At 37.5% G+C, this 25,423-nt stretch overlaps 1 protein-coding gene across 1 annotated transcript in view; it reads right to left on the reverse strand.

Annotated features, from left to right (window-relative positions):
- Positions 1-9,741: 9,741 nt before the first annotated feature.
- The window catches only part of LOC306881472 (ephrin type-A receptor 3-like), a 120,812-nt gene continuing 105,130 nt past the window's right edge, over positions 9,742-25,423 (reverse strand). Inside the window, exons 12-17 of the mRNA XM_079435590.1 lie at positions 22,161-22,222; positions 18,892-19,101; positions 16,686-16,835; positions 15,382-15,575; positions 13,068-13,205; positions 9,742-12,576 (exon numbers count right to left, since the gene is read on the reverse strand). Coding sequence (XP_079291716.1) covers positions 12,477-12,576; positions 13,068-13,205; positions 15,382-15,575; positions 16,686-16,835; positions 18,892-19,101; positions 22,161-22,222 — 854 coding nt within the window. The 3' untranslated portion in view covers positions 9,742-12,476. The remainder of the gene's footprint in view (positions 12,577-13,067; positions 13,206-15,381; positions 15,576-16,685; positions 16,836-18,891; positions 19,102-22,160; positions 22,223-25,423) is intronic.

Genomic DNA, 25,423 nt, shown 5'->3' on the forward strand with positions numbered 1-25,423 from the left:
TAATTTCCACAAAATCACAGTAATAAGAAGCACAACTGTTTTCATCATTGATAATAATGAGAAATATTTTTGAGCACTAAATCTGCATATTAGAATGATTTCTGAATGATCACTGCAGAGTAATGGCTCCTGAAAATTCATTATCATTACAAGAATAAATTACATTTTCAAATATATTAATTATAAAAACATTGTAATAATATTTCACAATATTAATTTTTTTACTGAAATTCTGATCAAATAAATGCAATCTCATGTGGAGACTTGTTTCAAAAATATTTATATATTATATATGTAAATAAAAATTGAATGGTATGTATGAAAAATTATTAAAAGTCATTATACAAATTAGCAGTTTGGTTTGATCCTGACGCTTCTGTGTCTTGGAGAGCAATTGAGGAATCTATTGTTTATCTGTATAAATTTATACATCTTGTTTTTTCGGGAGTTCCGCTTAGGCAGTGTAAATCTCGGTTTGGTCCCATTGTAACCCACCTTCTCTCCACATGGAGGGATGTTGAAAGACATTCACAACTTGCTACAAAATGGCATAGGCATTCGCCTATTTTCCACAATAATAATCTTGTGTCAGGCAGTACTCCATTTCATTGTCTGCAATGGACTCATAATAAAGTAAACACTCTGGGAGATATCTATGATGATAGTGGTTTAAAATCCTTCCAGAATCTTAAAACTCAATATTATCTGCCAGGCACCTCCTTTTTTATGTATTTGCGTATTAGATCGGCCCTACGGGCGTATGGGGTGCCTTGGAACTCATAACTGCCTGTTCACCCTTTGCGCAAACTAATCCTTCCTTCTGAGGAATGTCCCTCCTCTGCTTCAGTCACTTCATTCCGTTGGAATCCTCCTCACACAATGGGTAAACGAACCTGGACTGTGTATTTGTTGGATATGATCTCGATGGAACTCTCTACTTCTCGTATACCTGGATCTAACGTGAAAACTGTTAATTCATGGCATTCTGCTTTTAATGTTGTGTCTTCTTTCTAAAGTCTTTGTAGAAGTTATTTTGTTGTTATTTGCTTATCTATTGATATGAATTAATATATTTGTATTATTATTATTTATTTTATTTTGTTTATTGTTTGGGTCTACCGGGGGGTGGGATGGGTTGAGGTGGGTTCTGGATTTGTACGGCTGCTTTTTGGTTTTGTACAGCTGTATTTCAATAAACATTTGTTAACAAAAAAAAAAAGTCATTATGCAAAAATACGCAGTTGCAAACTTTTAAAATTAATTTTAATGTAATTTGACTAATACGGCAAAAATTGTCTAATACCTAATGCAACATAGGTACAGTGTGTGTGTGTGTGTGTGTGTGTGTGTGTATATATATATATATATATATATATATATATATATATATATATATATAAACTTAAGAAGAAAGTAATGGTTTTATGGTATTTTACTGTAAAATTACATAAGTTGTCCCATTTGTTCTATTACAGTTTTTCATCATACTGTAGTAAGGGAAATTACCATTCCCCAATTAGCAATGTTTTTTTTTATTTCTGTATCATTTCCAATGGAATTATATTTCAACAAACTGACCCCTGTTATAATTGTTACAGAGACACAGACCTGTATATATTCCAATTAGCTTCCACATATATTCAGCTTACCTCTTGCGGTTGTATCCAGTGTCAGATTTTCCCATCCCTAAATGTCAAGTATAAAAAATATACATCACATGTTACTCAGATGGCCTCTTTCTGAGTGGTGTTAGCCAGAATAAGTTGAAATGAGTACCAGACTGTGAGACTGCTATATAACTGGATCAGAGCGGTGTCTGTGTGGTAGTTCATCATGGCCAATAGCCCATCAGCAACTAAATCTAGGTTTCCCTGAACTCACACAATGGCATCATCCACCATAATCTTTTCTTTAATATCTCTTTTCCAGCACACAGACGGGGCATTCTGAGCTTTAACGTTTGCAAGATGTGGCACAATGTTTCTGGAACACACCCTGAAAAAGACACAACTGATGCTCATTTTTCACCCCACGATCAACTGCAACCGGCAGAGGCGACTCTTCCAGAAACCAGTGCCAGCTGTGCACCAAAAAGCAGCACATCTGCAGAGGGTTAGAGGAAATCCAGACCTCCACTGAGAAATATCCTGTACGATCCACCAACTCCCCACAAAACCCCAAAATAATGCTCTTTTTGAAAGAGGAAAGTCAACCAAATGTTATTGAGCGGTTCACTGTAACACTCACAATGGGAATACTGGCGACCTACCTGCTGCTGGTGGAAAGCAAGGACAGCAGTCAAAACATGTAGCGTAGATGGTGACAGCTCTCCCCTTTCTTCACTTTTTCTTTCTCTGGCACGGCAGAATGCAACGGGCACATTCTTTCCTGCATGGGTCAACAGTATTGAGTGTTTCGCTGTAGCACGCTGATCAAAGCAGGCGTGATTCGGCCCATGCATGTAATACAATTTACAGCACCATATTCACTTTTTAAATTGAATAAGGAACTTTGATAGCTAATGAAAATTTGAGGCAGGAAGTGCTTTGATAGACAAATTCAAATTCCATGAAAAACCAAATAACTTGGAATGAAAACAGTCACAGCAACAGCGTCAACTATGGTATCTCAAAAAACACTTTTAGTGTACTAGCCAAGGTCAAATGCTTCAAAGACTTCCCGAGTAAAATAAGCAAGTGTGCTTGCAGACTGAGATGTGCTGACTCATCAATACATTAGTCAGAGGAGCAGTTAGACTTTTTTGTGAGTGATGCTGGTAGGATGGTTTTCTAGCAGGCTGATAGACGGGCATCTGTTCCAACAGGCTATAATTAACATCCGCCGTCTGTGAAGTAACATCTCTACTGTCAAACGCTACAGCTGATCATGCATGGAAAAGTCTGACAGATGTGTGGAGTCCTGATATTAGTATTCCATAAAATCTGCTTTTGTTTCTCTTTTGTAAGTCACTTTGGACAAAAGCATCTACTAAATAAATAAATGTAAATGATAGCAATATTAGGCAAATATATAGTTCCAAGTTCTGGATGTTGACTGGTCAGTTATTGGCCTTGTTATATTCCTATTGTACAATTACAATTTTGTTCACCATATCACTGAGCAGCTCATTTAGTGAACTGTTATTTTTGTTACATAACATTCTGTTATGTGAGGGACTGGGAAAGGATGACACTTGCTTGTTAGAACACATTTTTAATGAAAATATGTACATCTTTTTATTTTTTGTAACTTTTATAAAAAACAATAACATTGAATAATGATAATGAAACATTCTACTGCTGCACTCTCAGGAAGAAAAAAACAGGTACAAAACCTGGGACAGTACCTTTTCAAAAGATGCACGTTTGTACCTTTTAGATACTTATATAAACTAAATTGGAAGCTTTTGTATCTTTTTTTTTTCTCCAAAGAGTGTGCATTACTCATAATCAAGTTACAGGTTTTACACATTTTTTTACACATCTGTCTTTGGGAGGCATAATATGAAAAATGATTTTATGGTTACAGTTCAGGAGCTACTGGAAAGCCCCTATACAAAATGCTAATTGTTCATTGTGTCCTAGTATGGCTGCTTGTCAATTTTAATAAAGCCGCTTACAATGGTCTAACAGTACAATCTTAAAAAAACCCAGCATTCACAGGGCCCTCGCTGAACATGTCTACATAGCCATGGCAGCGCTGTTTGTAAGTAAACCGTCCCTATAGATGTGTTTTGCTGAAGTGGATTAGGATGACGGCCGGACTAATCTAGTTAAACGTGAAGATCCCCTTTGTGAGCTTAAATTCTCCCACACTTCCTGTGGCTCATCCTCTACCACAGTCAAACAATAGCTCAGTGAGGAGCCGGCTCATATTAAACACAGAGCTGCGCCACTGTTCCCCCAGTATCTCAATAAGTGAGTAAATCCAGCTAGGCTTTTTTTCCTCACCGAGCAACAAATGCGACTTGGTTTACAGAGGGAGTGACATAGAAAATCAACTGACATTTCGTATATATTTATGAAATACAACATCTCTTCAAACAGCATTAGCCGTCTAGGTTCAGCAGTCGCAGACTGACATGTAAAATGCTGTCAGTTTGGGCTAAGACACCGTGAACTAGCATACTAGATTTCCTTCAGGACTTTAGTACTGATCAAAGTGCTACGGTGTGTGACCTTTTTGCTATTCGGTGTGATGTGAGGATGACACTTGTTGTGCTCCGATGTTTTGTTTTCGCCTTAATGAAAGTAAAGGCCGGCCGCGCTGGGAGCTAATGCTAAATGTCACCGCTAATCAACCAGGATTACATGACAAACAAACAAAAACAAAACAGCTACTGGGCCACAACTAAGAGTAATAAGAAAGCAATCCAGAGTAATTTGAATTTATTTGCGCATTTATCTAACAACATTTCATTTTCAGATTGAATTAGCATTCAAGAAATATGCGTCCGAGCTTAATGTATTAAGTGCTTCCCAGTTCCCAACAGATCCAAGAGAGAGCGCAGTGGGAACGGATCGGTTCCCGGACAGTCACGTGACCCTAATTGAATCCTCTTCAATCTCCCTTTGTCATGTTCACCATATTAAACAATCACATGACACCAGTAAGCAGGTCAGAAAGGATGACCAGCTGTCATTTAGGACGGCGTGATGGATCACCCCGTGATAATGTGTCATTTTACCAAACCACAAATTAGGCCCAAGTCCATATATTAGCAGATGCGAACAATCGGCCACAGTAGGATATATTGATTCATTTTGAAATACACATTGACATAATTTGAAAAGGTTATATGGTGAGGCGAAGAAGGCTGGAAAGGCCAAAGCATGACGGATGGGGTTGTCGGGCGTGTGCACAAACTCGTACGGCGCACTGATTCCCTCCAAACAAATGTAGAAACACATTAAGCGAACAAATTCACTTTTACTCACTCTCTCTGTAACACACACGCACACGGTAGCGAGTCCCGAGGGTGTTTAGTCTAATTACCCCTCTCAGTCATGCTGTCAGACAGGGGCTTAGGTGTCTCTTAATGTGAGTGCAGAAGGCATTAAAAGAACACAGCAGCCTGAGCCTGGATGGTGTGATATAGATCCACTCAGACCTCTGGAGGCTTCGGACAGCAGCGTTGGAAAACTGACCCCTGCCCCTTGTAAAAATGGCCTTGAATGATCGCCCCACACACACTTCACACGCTCACAATGACACACAAAATAAACAGTGATAATACTTTTTTTTTTTTACTTCCTTGCTTAACGAGAAAACTTCCCACCGATTTGTCTACTCTACAACACTGCACGTTTTATCATTGTGTAATGGGAATACAGAAGCCCATTAAATGGAGAAACTACTTTCATTTTTTCAGTTCTCAGCACTGCGGCACAGAGGCCCATGAAATGTAACGAATCCACTATGGCAAAAGTGAACCGTTAGAGATGATTTGTGTACTGTTTGAACTTCTGTAGCGAAATATGATTTGTTTGAAAAACCGTCCGTAATGTTCATCTGTACTGTCTTGCCTGCTGATTGTATTATTGTGGCCCTACAGGCTGCCCATAAATCTGTCCGACTGCCATACTAATGATGGCTGAAAAATGACTGTGTTCCATATGATGTGTGCGTGTGTTTACTGTATAATGCACAGCAAGACAAAGGAGAGAAAGAGAGAGTGGGGTTGGTTGTTACATTGGTTGTAATGGCCATAACATAGAGTGAGAAGAGAGGCAGGAGTGCTTTTAAAAGCTGACCTTCTCTGACCCGTTCTCTCTCTCTGGAGAATATTACATCCATCTCCGGCACAGCGCACTGGTCAAAAAGCCCCTGTTTTGCTTAACATAAATGCGGTCTTAAAAAAAGAAAAAAAAAACACTTTTTGCAATTACAGCCTCATTAGGAGGCTGAATGTTTTTTATATTTAGTTGTTATCTGTGCATTTTAAATCGAAACAAATGTTAGAGGCACACAAAGGTGGACTCAATAATTCTGCTAAATAAACTTCATGTTATATATATATATATATATATATCAGAATCAGAATGAGCTTTATTGGCCAAGTATGTTACACATACAAGGAATTTATTGTAGTGGCAGAAGCTCCACAGTGCAACAGAAAGGCAGCAACAGGACAGGACACAGATAATAAAAGAATAATATAAAAATATCCAAATAGGCAATGTACAAAGCAGCAAAAACACAATATATAATATAGACAACTATGTATGTACAGGTCAAGTATGTGCAAATTAGAAATGAGAAAATAAAATAAGTGAGTGTGGTGAATGGATAGTGTATTATAGTTGTGTGTTCCACATTTATTGTTGAGTGTTCATGAGATGGATTGGCTGAGGGAAGAAACTGTTTCTGTGTCTAGTCGTTCTGGTGCTCAGAGCTCCGTAACGTCAACCAGACGGTAACAGTTCAAAGAGGGAGTGTGCTGGATGTAAGGGTCCAGAGTGATTTTCAAGATTCAAGATTCAAGATTTGTATTTGTCACATACACAATTATATATATTTATATAACCAGCAGTGAAATGTAGGTCAGGTCTGCTTGAATTGCTAAAAATAAAATAATAAAATAAAATAAAAGATAAAAAAAATATAAATATAAATGTGCAGGTCAGTATGTTGTTGACTTAGTAATAAAGAGGAATGTGCAAAAAGAATGTGCAAAAAATTGTACAGGGTATTTAAATAGCAGCAATATGAGGTAGAAAAAATTATGAATAGCTTATTGATATGGTGCTATTTACATGGAGTCATGTGATGTTATGACACAGAGTTAGAGTTTAGGAGCCTGATGGCCTGGGGGAAGAAGCTCCTTCTAAGTCTCTCAGTCTTTGCCATCAGCAAAGACTGAGCCCTTACCAGCCCTTTTGCTCACTCTGGACAAGTACAGCTCTTGGAGAGTGGGGAGGGTTGTACCAATGATTCTCTCAGCAGTCCGGACTACTCTCCGTAGTCTTCTGAGGTCAGATTTGGTAGCTGAGCTGAACCAGACAGTTATTGAAGTGCAGAGGATGGATTCAATGATGGCGGAGTAGAACTGTTTCAGTAAGTCCTGTGGCAGGTTGAACTTCCTCAGCTGGCGAAGAAAGTACAACCTCTGCTGGGCCTTTCTGACAATGGAGTCTATGTGAATATCCCACTTCAGGTCCTGGGAGATGGTGGTGCCCAGGAATCTGAATGACTCCACTGCAGTCACAGTGCTGTTCATGATGGTGAGTGGGGGGAGAGCAGGGGGGTTTCTCCTGAAGTCCACAATCATCTCCACAGTTTTGAGCGTGTTAAGCTCCAGGTTGTTAAGACTGCACCAGACAGCCAGCTCCTTAACCTCCTGTCTGTAAGCAGACTTGTCACCGTCCTGGATGAGGCCGATCAGTGTAGTGTCGTCTGCAAACTTCAGGAGCTTGACAGAGGGGTCTTTAGAGGTGCAGTCGTTGGTGTAGAGGGAGAAGAGCAGTGGGGAGAGTACACAGCCCCGAGGAGCTCCAATGCTGATGGTACGAGTGCTGGATGTGAATTTACCAAGCTTTACTAACTGTTGTCTGTCTGTCAGGAAGCTGTTGATACACTGACAGACGGAGATGGGGACGGAGAGCTGGGTTAGTTCATTCTGAAGGGTTTCCGTGATGATGGTGTTAAAAACGGAGCTGAAGTCCACAAACAGGATCCTCACATAAGTCCCTGGTCTGTCCAGATGCTTCAGGATGAAGTGCAGTCCCATGTTGACTGCATCATCCACAGACCTGTTTGCTCTGTAGGCAAACAGCAGGGAGTCCAGTAAGGGACCAGTGATGTCCTTCAGATAAGCCAAAACCAGTCTTTCAAATGATTTCATGGCTACAGACGTTAAGGCCACAGGTCTGTAGTCATTAAGTCCAGTAATTTTGGGTTTCTTTGGGACGGGGATGATGGTGGAGCGTTTGAAGCATGAGGGGACTTCACACAGCTCCAGTGATCTGTTGAAGATCTGTGTGAAGATGGGGGCCAGCTGGTCAGCACAGATTTTCAGACAGGCTGGTGACACACCGTCTGGGCCTGGTGCTTTCCTTCTTTTGTTCTTCCTGAAGACCTGGCACACTTCTTCTTCGCTGATTTTAATTGTAGGTGTGGGGGAGAGGAGGGTTGCTGAAGGTGTTAATGGTTGTGTGGAGAGGTGTTCAGGGCGGGTGTGGGGTGATTTTTCAAAACGACAATAAAACTCGTTCAAGTCGTCTGCCAGGTGTTGATTCTCCACAGTGCTGGGGGATGGTGACTTGTAACTGGTGATATCCTTCATTCCTTTCCACACTGAAGCAGGATCACTGGAAGATAATTTGTTCATTAGCTTGTCAAAGTAATTATTCTTTGCCACTCTGATCTCCTTTTCCAGTGTGTATTTGGCCTGTTTGTACAAGACTTTATCCCCTTTTCTGTAAGCATCTTCTTTGGCCTGACGGAGCTGTCTGAGTTTTGCAGTGAACCATGGTTTGTAGTTGTTGTAGATTAGATGAGTCCTGTTAGGAATGCACATATCCTCACAGAAACTGATATAAGATGTTACAGTCTCTGTGAGCTCGTCCAGAGAGAGAAACAGGCTTGTAGATCCCGCTCTGTTTTATTAGCCCATTTTTTAACAGATCTTAATACAGGCTTTGCAGGTTTAAGTTTCTGCCTGTAGGTCGGAATAGATGAACCAAACAGTGATCAGAGTCCTAAAGCTGCTTGTGGAACCGAATGATATGCGTCCTTTATTGTTATGTAACAGTGATCCAATATATTACTGTCTCTGGTGGGACATGTGATGTGCTGTCTGTATTTTGGAAGTTCACGGGAGAGATTTGCTTTATTAAAGTCCCAGAGAATGATTAAAACAGAGTCTGGGTGTTGTTGTTCTGTGTCTGTGATCAGATCAGCGAGATTCTGTAAAGCTGTGCTCACATGCGCTTGTGGTAGAATGTAGACACTCACGAGAATGAACGAGCAGAATTCCCGCGGCGAATAGAACGGCTTGCAGTTAATGAAGAGCGTTTCTAGATCTAAACAGCACATCTTCTTTAACACAGTTACATTTTTACACCACCTCTCATTAATGTAAAAGCACGTCCCGCCGCCGCGCGATTTCCCCATTGATTCCACGTCCCGATCTGCTCTGATTAGCAGGTAATTAGGCAGATGAATCGCGCTGTCCGCTATTTTTTATGTATATATATATATATATGTGTGTGTATATATATATATATATATATATATATATATATATATATATATATATATATATATGTATATATATATATATATATATATGTATGTGTGTGTGTATATATATGAATATATGTATATGAATATATATGAAAAATAAAATCTCATTTTAAAAGTATCACATTTTATTTATAAATTAATATATTTTACTAAACGATCCAGTGTATCATGAAATCTGAAATTTGATCACAATTTGATTCTAATATTTCGGTGTGTATGACTTTCTTTAAAGAGGAAAATGAATATATTTTATTTACATAAATTTGTACATATTTCATTTATATCTAAATATTCGGTTATTTACGAAATCCTGTGCATCACGAAATCTGAAATTTGGTCATAATTTGATTCTAATATTTTGGTGTTCAAGACTTTCTGAATATTGTTTCTACATCATTTTTTTTCAGGCTTTTTCAGTATGTGTGTGTGTGTGTGTGTATGTGATAAAGAACCATAAGTGCATTTAAAGAAGAAGGAAAAGAAATGCCAAAGCTTCAGGTGAGAAATTAAAAATATTAGCATTTATTACAGCGACATGAAGAATCTCAAAGCGTACACGCTTTTTTGCGAGCTCATAGAGACCTGCAGTGTGTGGAGAGATGGGCACATAGCTTACAAAAGAACAGAGATCATTCACAAAGGATCAGCCCAAACACATGTACAGAGCCGGGGCAGAACAAAAGACAACAACTTGATAGACAATTTATAAGCAAGATTCATCTATCATCTTCTATCATATTAACAACATTCCACATTCTGTCACTAACACTGTTTAGTCACACAACCACCTGCTTTGATTCATTTGGTGAGCAGATATATAGACATAATTCTTTACTTAGCTGTATATGCAAAACTGGAAGTTTTATGTTGCAGTAGTAAAAACTGGAGCTTGTTTTATTAATGGTCATTAATATTGCCATTACCATCACCATCACTATCATCATCATGTTTTTATTTCAATGCAGTTTTCTGCAGCCCATTTTGCCACATCAGTATACTGCCTCCCTGTAGACAGAGCTGAATGGATTTAATTTTGGATTGAAAAATGAGCATAAAATGGATGAGTTTCTGGCCTTCTGCAATTACTTTACAAACTGAAATCTCAGATTTAGTGTATAAGGTTCATTAACAATCGCAGGATAGAACAAATTAATTCATCTAAATGCATAATCACTTGTTTAAGGAAGTGTTTTTCTTCTCTCTCGTTAAAATATGCATGAAAAAAAAAATACAGAAAAGTGCAATAGTATTGATCCTTGCATTTATCAGTATCATTATATATTTTTTAATGTATTGTTGTTTATGCCATTTTAATTTAGGTAACTAAATATGTGACCATTTTAAACATGGTTCGAGGTGTAATTTTCAGGATTTTCGCCTTTTATGAAAAGTATCCAGTTATACATACTCTAATAACAGATGATGATGGATTTTCCTTAAAAATTGACAAAAGGAAGTGTGGTTATATGTGCTTAGTTAAACCCACACAAAATCTGTGGCTACAGAATTCTGCCATTTATTTATCTATTTATTTTTAACCATTATAATTCCAGTTTTGAATAAAGATATTTTAGCATATTCAAATCCTTTCAGCAAAATTCTGCAGAATGTGGAAGAAAAACCCCTACAGATTCCGAGCAAGTTTTTGCAATTAGTTACAGTGTTGTGCTGAAGCATCGAAACAATCAATGACATAAAAGAAATCACAATGTGAAATGACGTCAGGGAATCATGATTTGAAGTATGATTATCTCTCATTTCCATCCGTTCCTGAATTTATGTCTCTTATATATTTAAATAAAACAGGTAGACTTCTACTTTACAGAACAACCTCACTAGTACAAAAATATACAGTGCAGCAAATCAGTCTCGGTAAAGTTAGCATGAGGAATTTAGTTCGGCCCAATAGAGTCTCCGTTCCTGTTCCACTCGGATCGAACGCGTTTCCACCAACTGCAGACTAAAACAACCTGTCGAGCCTGGCTTTAACATCGAGCTCCAGCTTCTCAGTGATGCAATGATAAATACTATATACATTAAACTTCATGATATCGTTTCTAAGGGCAGGACGAGAAAAAGAGAGAGAACTGCACAGTTAATAAGGCATCTAAAGTCAAGCAGCTAAGGGCACCACTTGAGTGAAAAAACTGCAGTCACTGTCACCTGTCAATCAAAGATGAAGCTTAGGATCCATGCTACATTCCAGAGATGAGTTATCGCACATCGGCAAACGACGCTGATAACGGCCACTTCCTCATCTTCATACTAAATAAAAGTACATCATTACAAACATTCTAGTTTTTCGTGTTTTTCGTTTTCGTCTTCTTTTTTTAAATCAACACTGTACATTTTATACACTATAGTACAATAGTCGTCACGCACTGCGAGTGTAAACATAAAGAAGATGCGAACTTCGTAATGACAAAAATGAGCTTTTGAAGTTGTCTTTGTTTGATCTGACGTGCACAAACCTTGCAGTGGTACAACACGTTGGCATATCTGTGCAGCGAATGGACAGAAATCACATTTCTATTTTCTGGAAGTGAGTTTGAGAAGTCAAACGGTTTCTTATTCAAATGCTTGCAACACGGCAATGAGTGAAGAGCAATTATTTCTCAGCTTATCTTGTCGTCCTGTGCAAGGCACGGCCTTCGTCTTTGTCGTCGCAGATGTTTCCGGCCATCTTTGCTTGTGGAACGCAAACCTCTGTCGCCTTTTCGTCTGAATACTGGGTTTGAATCCATCTGTGCTCAAACGCTGTCTCAATTATGATAATATAAATATACTATAAACATCTGATATTTTACTGTGGCTTATAAGTGATGTAGAAGACTGATATCCCAAACACAGATGTGCGAAACAAAACAACAACCCTCCTTTTAAGAATAACAGTCTGACCTCTGATTTGCAAAACGCCAAATATGAAATGCAAATGTAGAAAGTGTAAAACACAAGCTGTGAATTCTCCCTAATGTGCTATTGTTCCTTTTTTGTTTAATAACCATACTTCATATCTGATTTGCCGTGGCCTTGTCAAGTGATTGTAGATCGGTCTCGGTGTGTTCCTCTGCCTGTAGGAAGCTCGGGCGTGCATGTACGGAAGCCAGAGTGCTGACAATAGGGTTGTTTGCGGAAACATTCAGGGTGGGAACTGTAGGGTGAAGCTGCTGATAGGAACTGTAGTGGGAGCAGTTGATAACTCTCTCAGTCTGTACGCTCTTGAAGGCTTGTTATACTTGCACGTGTGTCGCCTGTGCGTGCAAACTCTGGACGGCTGAGAGAATCTTCTTTTGGTGCCCGACCAGAGTCACGCCCATCTTGCTAAACTCACTGAGGAAGGAGGGATAGAAAAAAAAAGGTTCAGGAAATCATTTTGGATTCAGTTTAGTAGTAGTTTGGTTATACAGTAGAAACAATGATTAAACAATACGTTTAAGAGTAGTATCATTTCATGTTTCTAAGTAATTGTTTTGATGATTTATGTTTAATATACTGCAATGTGGAGCATAATTTTTGAACCAAAGAGATTTATTTGTGGGCGGAGCTACCCAGAACTACATTATAAAAATACAAACCAAGTGACAGTTTCCTACTAACTGCAGCTGATTGGGACAAAAATATTAATTCTGAATAACAGAATAACAGAGAAATCCTAAATAATCATGATCATGTCTATACTGGTTAGAGCACTGTGTTAAAGCAAACAATGATACTGTCAATGAGATTATAGTTTTATATATAATTGCCAAAATGTGTGTTTATACACTACTTTTGGGTTCACAAGTATACAGTAAGTGTATTTATATTGGTATAGAACTTACCTCAAGCTGATGTACAGTATGGAATCTAGAGAAACATAGCCTGCACTGGCAAAGTTGTCTTTGTACTGGCCCATATTGATAGCATCCAGCCATTCATCCACCGTACTCACACTGAACTCTGGGGTGGTGGGGTCTTCCCTGAAAAGGAAATTGAATTTGTATCAATTGCGGTTTGGTTCATTGCTAAAGCATTGAGAACTGAGCTGGAAAACTGGTCTTGCATTATAAATCATCTTCGGAGATGCAGGATATAGTATTAAGGCTTCAGCTTCAGTCCTACAGTAAAGAATATCTAATCAAACTGTCACTTGTTTCTCATTTTATGATAGTTTAATGATAGCCTTTTTTTCCGAACCAACAAAGCAAGCTAATCCAAGAACTTTCTACTAGGGTATATAGCAGTTTCTTCCGAGAGCCGATATCTTAAGCAATTTCATGAGGAGAGAATAAAAGTTCAGGAGTTGCAGTTGAGGTTAAAACCTATTGTGTTACCTTTCCGTTCTTCATGACAGACGGGTTAGGTTCACACTCCTGAGTGACAGCAGCGTTTGAGTGAAAACCAGGGGTCAATTCAATCTCAGACCTAGGATGTATTTAACGCCCTCGTTCTTCTTTGTCCTCTTTGGACACAGAGGGATAAAATGACTGGAAGGTTGGGCTGTAATCAGAGAGACTGTGATGGGCTTGAGGAAGCGTATATCTCACGAAGGGCTCTGAGTCACTGGCTTTACGGCTGTAATGTGAACTCTGCCTCCCTGTCTCCAGCACTCCTGATAAACCGCAGGTGGAGGGAGAGTCTGCGCTCTGTCTCATGTCAGGTTTTACAATGGGGGTTCAGGCAATCTATCCAACTATGTCGTTTTACAAAGCTGCGAGATGGATGTCTGCTGGAAAAGGATCAGTGACACTAGGTTTGGTTATATTAGACAATATGGAGTTTATCTGCTTGTTGTTTCACATAAAACGAAATATTTGAGAGTTCATGGGGCAGATAACGAAAAGCTGGATTGGATTTTCTGGATTTATTTGAGCTGTTAGGGATTTGTTTTTGTGGCTTTTTAAAATGTTTTATCTGTACATCACTTTAAAAGAGACAATCCTTTGGTTTAAACTGGTGTTGTCCTTCGTGTTTCATGTTTCCACCACATTATCAGGTTTTTCACAACTGAAATCATTAACCCTGAGTTAACATAGTCTTGGGGTATCTTGATTCATGCTTTACACTGAACATACTATTTGTACACACTGGACATGAGGAAAGCCTTGGGGTAGTTTTCTCATTCGCAAGTCTTGGAAAGAGGATGTTACATGTTTGAGTGTCTTTTCAACAATTTAACATGTTTGCCATCACAATTCATCATAACCTCCCTCAGACACTTGAAATAATTTAAATGATGCATTTTCATCCCATTGGTACTTTTCGGAATCTATCTAACAACGTAAAGTTTACGTTTAAAACAATAATAAATTGCCAATGAGGTAAGAAAAAGGAATAATTTGACATTTCCTGAAAATGAGCCTTCGCTAATAAAAATGTATTAACTTATCTTAAATTTATCTTGTTTTAAGGATGTTAAGATCCACTCCCTTTCAAAAGTTTGGAGTCTGTAAGTTTTTTTTTTTTTTTTTTTTCTTTCACCAAGGCTACATTTATTTGATCAAAAATACAGTAAAAACGGTAATATTGTAAAATGTTATTGCAATTTTACTTTTCTATTTTAGCATATTTTCAAATGTTATTTATCCCTGGGGTGGCAAAACTGAATTTTCAGCAGCCATTACTTTAGTCGTCAGAGTCACATGATCCTTCAGAAAACATTCTAAAATGCAAATTTCCTGCTCTTGTTGAAAACAGTACTGCTTGATATTTTTTTAAAACCATGATAGTTTTTTTTATTTTATTTTAATTTCTTAGAATAGAAAGTTCAAAAGAACAGCATTTGTCTAAAATATAAATCTTTTGCAACATTATAAATGTCTTTGTCACTTTTGATCAATTTAAAGCATCCTTGCTGAACAAAAGTATTAATTTCTTGCTAAATAAATAAAATAAAATAAATAAATAAATACAAATTGTACTGACCTCGTTTGAATTGTAATGTATATGAACTTATCTTTAATTTATCTTGTTTCAAGGATGTTCAGATATTTTTACAGGAAACAGGATTTAACTTGATTTATTGCAGTGTGAACATTACCTAATCCAGGGTCAAAAAGTGGCCTTAATGCAGGGTTAAAAACAGAGTGAAAATCGTGTGTATACACAAATATCAGCTGAATTTTAATGAAGTGAGGGTTCATATGAGTTTCTCACCAGACTGAGCTGTTGGCGAGCTCTTTCAGACTGTTGGGATTGCGGATCAGTTTGTCAAGAGTGTTGACGATCTGCCCAAATTTGGGCCGTTCGCTTCTGCTTTTCTCCCAGCAGTCCAGCATCAGCTGGTGAAGGACAACAGGACAGTCCATCGGAGCAGGCAGCCTGTAACCCTCATCTATAGCTTTAATCACCTGGAAGACAAAGGCATGCATTAAAAATACTGTACGATACAATGTGCATGTGCAAATGTATATTTAAGGACATATTTCTATTTGATTTTCCCATAAAGCTACTTTATTCACTGTAACCTCATTAAGGTTACTTTCTTTTCAATGTTGTTGCAAATTTTGTTACTGCAGCTACAAAAAAATGCATTAATATGCGATCTTCAAACAGTTCTCTGAATCTTTCTGTCCTTTTGTTAGACCAGGGCTGTCTAAACTCGGTCCTGGAGGGCCGGTGTCCTGCAGAGTTTAGCTCCAACTTGCCTCAACACACCTGCATGGAAGCTTCTAGTATGCCCAGTAAGAGCTTGATTAGCTGCTTCAGGTGTGTTTAATTAGGGTTGGAGCTAAACTCTGCAGGACACCGGCCCTCCAGGACCGAGTTTGGACACCCCTGTGTTAGACTTTTTATCCTTTGAAGACAGTATTAACAGTTAACATCAAGCCCCTGATATTCTATTATGGTGAAAACTATGGTTACCATGGTATATATAGTAACATCACTTTTACATTTCCATAACATTCAAGACTATAACTCAACTCAATGGTTTAAACATCTTCTATATGGCTATAATTCATTGCTATGGTTAAAACAGCTCCTGTTCTCTGCCACTTCCTGTTCTTAAATCAAAGGAACTATTTCTTTTAGACAGGAAACATTCTAACATTAATTTATTTGTTTCAAAATGTGCACTGAAGATCTAAATCATTATCTGTGGTGCCCTGAAGGTCTTCAAGATTTCTTTGACATTTCCTCTGATGGTAATAAAGGGATAGCATAATACAGCAATGAGGGATGAAGTGTGTTTAACTGGCTTGTATTAAAGACCGGAGCAGCTGGACAGTTCTCGTTTATGAGGCTCCTAAAAACCATTGTCATTCGAGCGGTTGCTATACAGACATCACCGCGGGAAGATGTTACTCTCGTTTGCAAGGACACACTGCTCGGAGCCTCTGCCCCCCCGAGAGGCTTCAGTGGAAATGATATTAGCAGAGATATTAGATATTAGTAGAGCAGATTTCAATTTAAACAATACACACGAGAAGACGTGTTTCCAGTTTCTCAAGGACACTTACGTCTTGATTAGACATCTCCCAATAAGGCCGCTCTCCATATGAGATCACCTCCCACATGACGATGCCGTAACTCCAAATGTCACTTGCTGAGGTGAACTTCCTGTACGCTATAGCCTCAGGGGCTGTCCATCGAATGGGAATCTTTCCACCCTAAATAAGACAAAAAACAAGAGGGTTTTTCCACTTCAAGCCCTTTGGTGTCCTATGGGCTGATTTTTAAAAAAATTTTTAACTAACCAATTACATTTCTTTTTGTTGTTGTTATTGTTGTTGTTGTTACAGCACATAAAGGCCACTGAAAACTTTTTTGTAGATTTTATTGTTTTACCCAAAACCCAGATTATCAATCTTAAAATATGAAAAATCTAATAACAAAACGAACAAAACATGCTTACAGTCGCTGATTCAGAAGCACCAGATTGTCATAGCAAAGCCGGAATTGACCCTTTCTTTCTTTTTTTTTTTTTTTAGAAATAGCCTTTGTGCACAGCCAGCCTTGTACTCTCCTAGGTACACACAATTTTCGTCCATAAAATGTGTTGCACAAATTCGAACATTTGGGTTGTGCTGTTCTGTTGTAAACAAATCTTAACCAATGAGTTCTAATTGCATGCACTTTCGGAAGGCCAAATGAAGTGCTTTTGCTTTCACGGTTACTGAAACCACGCCTTCTTTCTTTGCGTGAACATTTGGGCGGCATTATGCAAATATTTCCACATCGTGACGTAGACATGTGGGGGCGTGTTTTAATGAGGCATTTTAGCCCGGTCTGGATCAGCCTTCTCTTTTAGATAGAATAAATCCTTTTGTGTGAGACTTTGAGCTTTGTAACTCTGTAGATCTTATACATGCACAAACAGCTGCATAAGAAAAGAAAAGGAAAACAAGAAATCGCATCATATGACCCCTCTAAACAAATAAAATTACACCATTCTATTATTTATTGTGTGTGTGTGTATATTCTGGTGTAATTTTCATTTCCATGTAATTTCCACTGTTGGACATTGTTAGACTAATAAAATTGATGGAAGTGTGAAAAGTGTGTTTCAATAGAGTTTATATTCTAAAAGTTAAAGAAACACCTATAAACAAACAGCAGAATAGAGACAATATTTGTCTTTTTGTATTCCAACACTATGGCGTGGTCTGTATTTTCCTAAATGTCTTTTTAAATAGCTGCAGTGGTTTGTAGTTCATCTCTACTGTCAAAGTCAAACAAAAGACAAACCGGCTGTACTCTGTATAGACATACGTGACGAGAGTGCCAAAGAACGGCAGCAGGGCCCATGGGGTAAAATCATTTAAAGAGAATTTCAAAAAGCAATCTTTACAATTTTTTAATTATATAAAGTCACGGCACATAAACGGCTGCCTCGCGTGGCCTGGAGGGTTTTGTCTCTTCATGATTTCAGCACTTGAAGCAACAGGGCACGGGGCGCTGAATGTCAGAGCCACTTAAATTTTAAGAGTTCCTCTCTGTGCGAAACACATTTAGCCTCAGACACGCACACACGGACATCAAAAAGCAATCTGCGGGGGTCTGTTCAGGGTTGTATGAGCACTTTTCTCCCTTGTTTGCATGTGACAACAGATTCGCCTGCTGAGTTTATGCTTTGTCTGCCCGAGTGGACACCGATGGCTACACACACGCATATACCTCTTTCTTGCCCTTGGCCTTCATTCGCATCTATAGGATGCTCACCAATTACCGAGCTGAGAAAGAGAGAGAGGAACGAGTGTAGGGGGTTTGGAGGCGGTTGTCCTGTCAGAAACGGATGTAATTAATACATGCTGGGTTCAGAGAAACTGACCCCTGAGAAAGCCAGCTCGCTTCTCAAACATCCCTCCTCTGTCTCTTTCTTTCGGTGTCTTGGAGAAGTTCTTTCACACAATCAAACACTTTCAAAAGACATGAAAGACATTTTCAAGGATATCAGAGACATTTCATTAATTATTTGTCAACTGAGGACTCATGGAATGAGTCAGATTTACTGTATTAAGCAAAGACAATGATGAAAGCTATCTCTGAAAAACCATTCAATAAAAAACTGAAGTGGGACTCAAATATATACTATACTGCAAACAAAAAATACTACGAAACAAAAAAAGAGTTTAGTTCTTCCTTCATTCCCGGTTTCTGTAAAATTGATGATGACTCAATAAAACCTTGATCTATAAAAACCTTGAGGGGGGAAAGGTGCTTTACCCGTGTGGTGTAAGCAGCTTCAGGGTCGTCCTCCAGCACTCTGGACAGGCCGAAGTCGGACACTTTGCACACCAGGTTGCTGTTCACCAGGATGTTGCGTGCCGCCAGGTCACGGTGGATGTAGCTCATGTCAGACAGATACTTCATTCCTGAAGCGATTCCACGCATCATCCCCACCAGCTGAATGACCGTGAACTGCCCATCGTGTTGCTGCAAGAGATAGAGAAGGCATCTGTTATTTTTTATAGATTGTACAGGTGGTGTACACTGTTAAAAACAAAGGTTTGAATAACTTAATGTTATTTTGTGGCAGCAGGATGTAAAACTGGTTATAACTGGAACATTATTTAGTTTTTTTGGCTAATTTAATATGCAGAGGCAATTTATGTAATATATAATATCAGATATCATGAACTAGCAATATAGAACATTTTGGTTACATTTTATTTTAAGGTGTCCTTGTTACAGTACAATTATAAATTTAAGTACTGAGTATTATTAATTAACTACATGTACTTATATGGATAGGGTTACTTGCATGTATTGCAATTTATTGTTATTATAATAGTACATGTAACGTGTAACAAGGACACCTTTAAAATGAAAGTGTTGTCAACATTTTTATTGTATTTTAAGCATTTTTAATGTTAAATTGTGTTTGTGTTTGTGTGTGTGTGTGTATGTGTGTGTGTGCGTGTGTATACATATATGTGACTCTGGACCACAAAACCAGTCTTAAGTCGCTGGGGTATATTTGTAGCAATAGCCAAAAATACATTGTATGGGTCAAAATTATAAATTTTTCTTTTATGCCAAAAATCATTAGGATATTAAGTAAAGATCATGTTCCATGTAGATATTTTGTAATTTTCTTACCGTAATTATATCAAAACTTCATTTTTGATTAGTAATATGCATTGCTAAGAACTTCATTTGGACAACTTTAAAGGCGATTTTCTCAATATTTAGATTTTTTTGCACCCTCAGATTCCAGATTTTCACATAGTTGTATCTTTGCCAAATATTGTCTGATCCTAACAAACCATACATCAACGGAAAGCTTATTTATTCAAATTGACACTTAAGACTGGTTTTGTGGTCCAGGGTCACATATATATTAGTGCTGAATGAGTGGCCAAACGATTAATCGCGATTAATCACATCCAAAATAAAAGTTTTTGTTTATATAATATATGTGTGTTTACTGTTTATATTTATTATGTATATATAAATACACACACATACAGCATATATTTTGAAAATATTTAAATGTATTTACATGTATATATTTATATAATTTATATTATATAAATATCTTTCATACACAAATATAAAATTTTTCTTAAATATACATGCATGCGTGTGTATTTATATAAAAACAAATATACACAGTACACACACATATATTATGTAAACAAAAACTTTTATTTTGAATGCGATTAGTCGCGATTAATCGTTTGACAGCACACACACATATACATGTGCATATATACATATATATATATTCAGTGATAATAAAAACAATAATAATGATTAAATAATGTTTTAATATAGTCAATTTGTTATGCATTGCTGTTAAAATATTTTCATAGCATTATTCAGAAAATAATTTATATTAAATAATGTCATTAGTATTATATAAATGTTGTTGGTAGGTGACACTTGCTCTGTAATATCTGAAGGCTTTTTTCTGTTAAATTTTTCTAATTACTTTATTCAGACTTTCATGCATTTTTCAAACACTCCATTTTCACAGTTCCAATGGTTTTGCCCTGAGTTCTGATTCATTATGCAAAAGACTTTGACCTCTGGTTTTAAAGCTCTTTCTGCCATAATTGCTATAATGTTTACAGGCCTTTATTAATGTAAAACCATCTGGATTTGGTGTTTCTGTTAACTAAACAAAAGTGCCCGGACATCCATTTCGCCTCAAAAACAATCTTCGCAATGAGCAATTAGCCCAATGTCTTAATCTCCATATCTGGGCAGTACACTAATCTTGTTAAAACCCCACTTTTGTCCCTCCGAGCAATATCAATCTGAAACATGCGCTCGTATAGTATTTCATGCATCATAATGTGGGTAAGTTAATTACGCTGTGTTTTGTGAAATGTGGCCGCTGATTGATCGTCTGGTCTGATCAATTGGTTGTTATCAATCTAGTGTCAGAAGCCACACTACTTACAGGAAGAGCAGATAGAGACAGAAATAGAGACAGAGAGAAATCATTTGTTTTTGTACTAGTAAGTGATGCTGATCTGTCCTCTAATTAAACACATGTAGCTGGGTGGCCGAACTATGAGCTATTATCCATAAAACTGACCCCATAATTATATTAGCTTTTTATGTGGTCTAAGGGGGTATTTATGGGATTCATTATGTACGTTGCAGAAAGATCGAAAGTCTCAGACAGGCCCTTTTTTAGGGGTGGGGGGTGTTAGATTTCATTTTCATTTTCTCAAAGTGTAGGCAATTAAAAAGAGTCCTGACTTAAAGGAAAATGTATCTGTGCTGCGTGTAATAAAACTGTGTGGCCCGATCCGCTGGGTGACAAAGGCGGTAATAAATTTGTGAGGATTGCAGAGGAGACGTTATGGCAGCTCGTTGGAGCGAGCGCACCCTTATTATAAATCTACCGAGTTCATTTACTCACTTCCTGTCTCTGTGTGAGACACATTTGCAACACATTCACTCGAATACACACTTAAGTGTTATTTCCGATTACTAAAACAAAGGCGAAAACTACTTTTTTGCAAGCAGAAATAATATAATCATAAAAATTAATGCAAATAAAAAAATGAAATATAAATAAAATTTTAGACGAAAAATAAAGTACAACATAACAACAAAAATAAATAGGCACACTATAGATGGCGATATAGTTTGTGATGCAGATTAAGTCAACATTTACTATGAAACAAAAAAGGAATATTTAAATGGAACAAAAAAATGTACTGAAACTAAATTGAATTTTCAGTATTGCAAATGTGCAAAAGCCAGACTATAATAAGCTTGGGCCTTTTGCTGTACAACAGACAGGATGCGAGAGCCCTAATGGACAGTGAGCAACTGAATCCGCACAGCTTCCACCAGGCATCCATTCCATGCTTAATTTCCCTCCAGTAATAGATTTGCAGGGAGGTATCCGTGGCTTATACCCTTGAGCGATGCTCGTTTATTGGCTGTAGGTAATTAAATGTAAGACAGCATCTTAAATGGCATGCGAACATCGGTGTGGACTTGTGCCACAGACGTTTTGCCTTCCTCACCTTCAGGAAAGTATCCAACGATCCATTCTCCATGTACTCTGTAATAATCATCACGGGCTTGCCTGTAGACACAAAGAGAGGAAAAAAAAGACAAAAACACAAGATTTACCATCGGCCTAGATGGAAGGAAAAAACATAAAATGTCGTAACAGATTGATGATTCTACACAAATCCACAAAGAAATAAATCATGGTAATGGTGTCATTAATCCTTTATAGCTGAGATGCTGAAACACAGGAACGAAGGAGAGAAAAGAGAAGGCTAAAGCCTGGCCATACTCTCTCCCGGGCAGCCCCATTATTCAGCATGACAGACCTTCATCAGAGCCTTCCACCATCAAAGACAGCAGTTAATTAACCCCGGCTAATCCACTGAGAACCAATTAGACAGCTTTGTTGCCATGATGGGCGGGCAGGACAGTCTGTGAGAGCCGATGGGAGGCCCCAGCACCTGTTGTGATGGATGGCAGGTGGGGAAAGGAAGATCTCCTGTAATCTCGACACTTTAACGTCTAACAGTGCACTTAGATTGTCTTGCAAATTACTCTAGAACCCAACCATGATCAAGTCAGACAAGTATCAGTCTACTGGTTAGCCTGAGAAACTCACACATGTAAACATTAGCATCATAGTTTTCTTCATGTGTAAGGTCATTAACTTCCATAAAAATTACAAAACGTAAAGCATTATAAGTGCATTTCTGACAGAAAGGGTCCAAATGTAGGTCAGAAAATTATGCTGCCTTCTCAGATGTCTCATTTTAGCCAAATGCTAATATAGCATCGCATGTATCCTTTAAAAAAAATGCAATTTCATTAGTTCTCTCAATATTTTTGTTTGGTATCTGATGTTGGTGCTTTTTATTTCTATTAGATTAACATGTTAGCTTAGCAATGTGCTAATGCCAAACAGTACATTCAGGTTCTAAAAGTAAAAATCCCAATTATTTTCTCGATTGGTGAACTGATTTTTACCAATAAATTTTAAAACAGACCTACTATGAGCTACTGTACAAGGTTGTTAGTTGATAGTTTATGCTTTTGTTGAAGCCGGCAGTCCACATTATTTCAACTTTGTTTCTAAATAATTGTGTTCTACAACAAAATTCCTGGTGAAAAATTACATTACCCATGATTCTGCATGATTCTCCCTACACTCTCAAACTACTTGTACATTTGTACATATACGTATGCATATTTTTCAATAATCCTAATACATGTTATTTCTATGCAATCAACATCTTTAAATTAACAGTTTTGTATTTATCTATCATTTTTCATTTGATTATGTCATTTGCAATTGTAGTTCTTTTCCTCATCAGACGTTAAGTACACTGTCTTGTACCTTTGTATTTTTTTATATTTTTGTTTTGCTTTAAATCAAAGTTTCTAATATTGTGATTCACCTTGTAGCTGGTTGGTTTGGTTATATCAAAGAGGAAAAACAAAGAATGGGAAGAAAACTAAAATACCAATCATGTATCTGGGTCTGACAAGCATACAGTTTTATACATACAGACTAACATATTAATTGTTTATATTAGCCACTGTATGTGTCTTCTGTTCAATTCCTTTAAGCTATTTTGAACACAAGGAGGCATCCTGCATGAATGCCCACTTACAAGGTAGCTCCTTCTGCAGATATTAGGCAAAAATGTAGCACATTGGGTTTTGAAAGAGTTTGAGTTTGAAAGATAATTTTAGTCTTACAAACACACTCACACTAATAAGCATAAGTTATACTACTGCTGCCACCAATCTACCGCAGGGCATCATCTGCAACCCGATATCTGAAATATAGCGACAGAGTGAAATAAACAGAAAAACGTTCCAGTGCCTTGTTGAGTCACGGTTAACAAGCTCTGTCATATTCCTCTCAATCCTCTGACCTAAATACATCACTCGCAGGTCACCAAGAGTTCAACAATTTAGCGACCCTTGCTTCATTTGACAGAATGTCTAAGTGCAGATTTGATGGAACGAATCCAAACGTGACCGCTGGGGTAAAATGACCGTGTCAAATGTGCCTGTTGATTAGTTGGGGCGTATGATTCCGGTGGTGTACACCATGTTTGCCCTTGTTAAAGGGGCATATCAGTGCTGTGTATGAACCTACGCCAAGCATAAGTAGGTCTCCAGAGCGGAGGCTTATAGGTTCATGTACAGACACTGAATGCTAAGTGGGCTTACAGTGAGCCAGATACAGAGAAAACAGGCCATCATGTTAGCACCCAGAGAGATGTAGTGTTCATTCGCTTTTAAGCCACTAATTTGCTCTTTACAAATATTAGTCTATGCAGGACCTGCATTTTTTATATATATATATATATATATATATATATATATATATATATATATATATATATGTGTGTGTGTGTGTGTGTGTGTGTGTGTGTGTGTGTGTGTGTGTATATTAGTGCTGTCAATTGATTAAAAAAAATTACTAATTAATCGCACATTTTTTCTTAATTAATCGCGATTAATCCCACCTAACATTAAAGTTTTTAAATATACTTTTATATTGCAATAATTTCACATTCAATCTTAAAATGAATGTACAAACAACATAAAGACAGTATATTTTTTAATATTTGTTCAATGGCATCTTTTTTTTTATGACTGAAGGCCAGTCTCACTGATACCAACACTGATTTCTTTATAAACACCCCCCCCCCCCCCCCCCCCCACACACACACACACAATATTTACCCATTGACTATAGCCATTACAGTTTAATTGAGAGATATCAATTTTAACATTTATTAGACTTTTAAAAAAATAACTTCTAATTTAAGTGAACTTAAAACAATCTTCACATAAACCCATTATAATGTCATATTTACCTGTGCCCTTCAGCAGAAATCACAGAAAAACACTAAATACTAAATTAAATATAGATGAATCCTTAAAGCTATAAAAGTTATTTTTTTCCTCTTTTTTTTCTTTGTCATTTGATTAATAGACATCACAGCAGCTGGTTATTAGGTTATTTTGGCTGTTATTAAGAGCTGCCGCTGCTGAACGTGACGCTGATTTGACACGCATCATATTTTCTGTCAACTTTTTTACCATTTCTGACACACTTCAGGTCATAAAGTCTCTATTAACGAGCTGACGAGTTGAATCGGGTGTGTTAGATGAGGGAGACAGTGCTGGGCTGCTCCAGGACAGTTTTGAAAACCATTTCATAGACATGTTCTTAAATGTCACTCATATAAAATATATTACATGCACGCGCAGTTTTAAGGCAGCTTTAATCACCTTT

Source organism: Barbus barbus (assembly GCF_936440315.1).
Source record: "Barbus barbus genome assembly, chromosome: 15".
Classification (NCBI taxonomy): domain Eukaryota; kingdom Metazoa; phylum Chordata; class Actinopteri; order Cypriniformes; family Cyprinidae; genus Barbus; species Barbus barbus.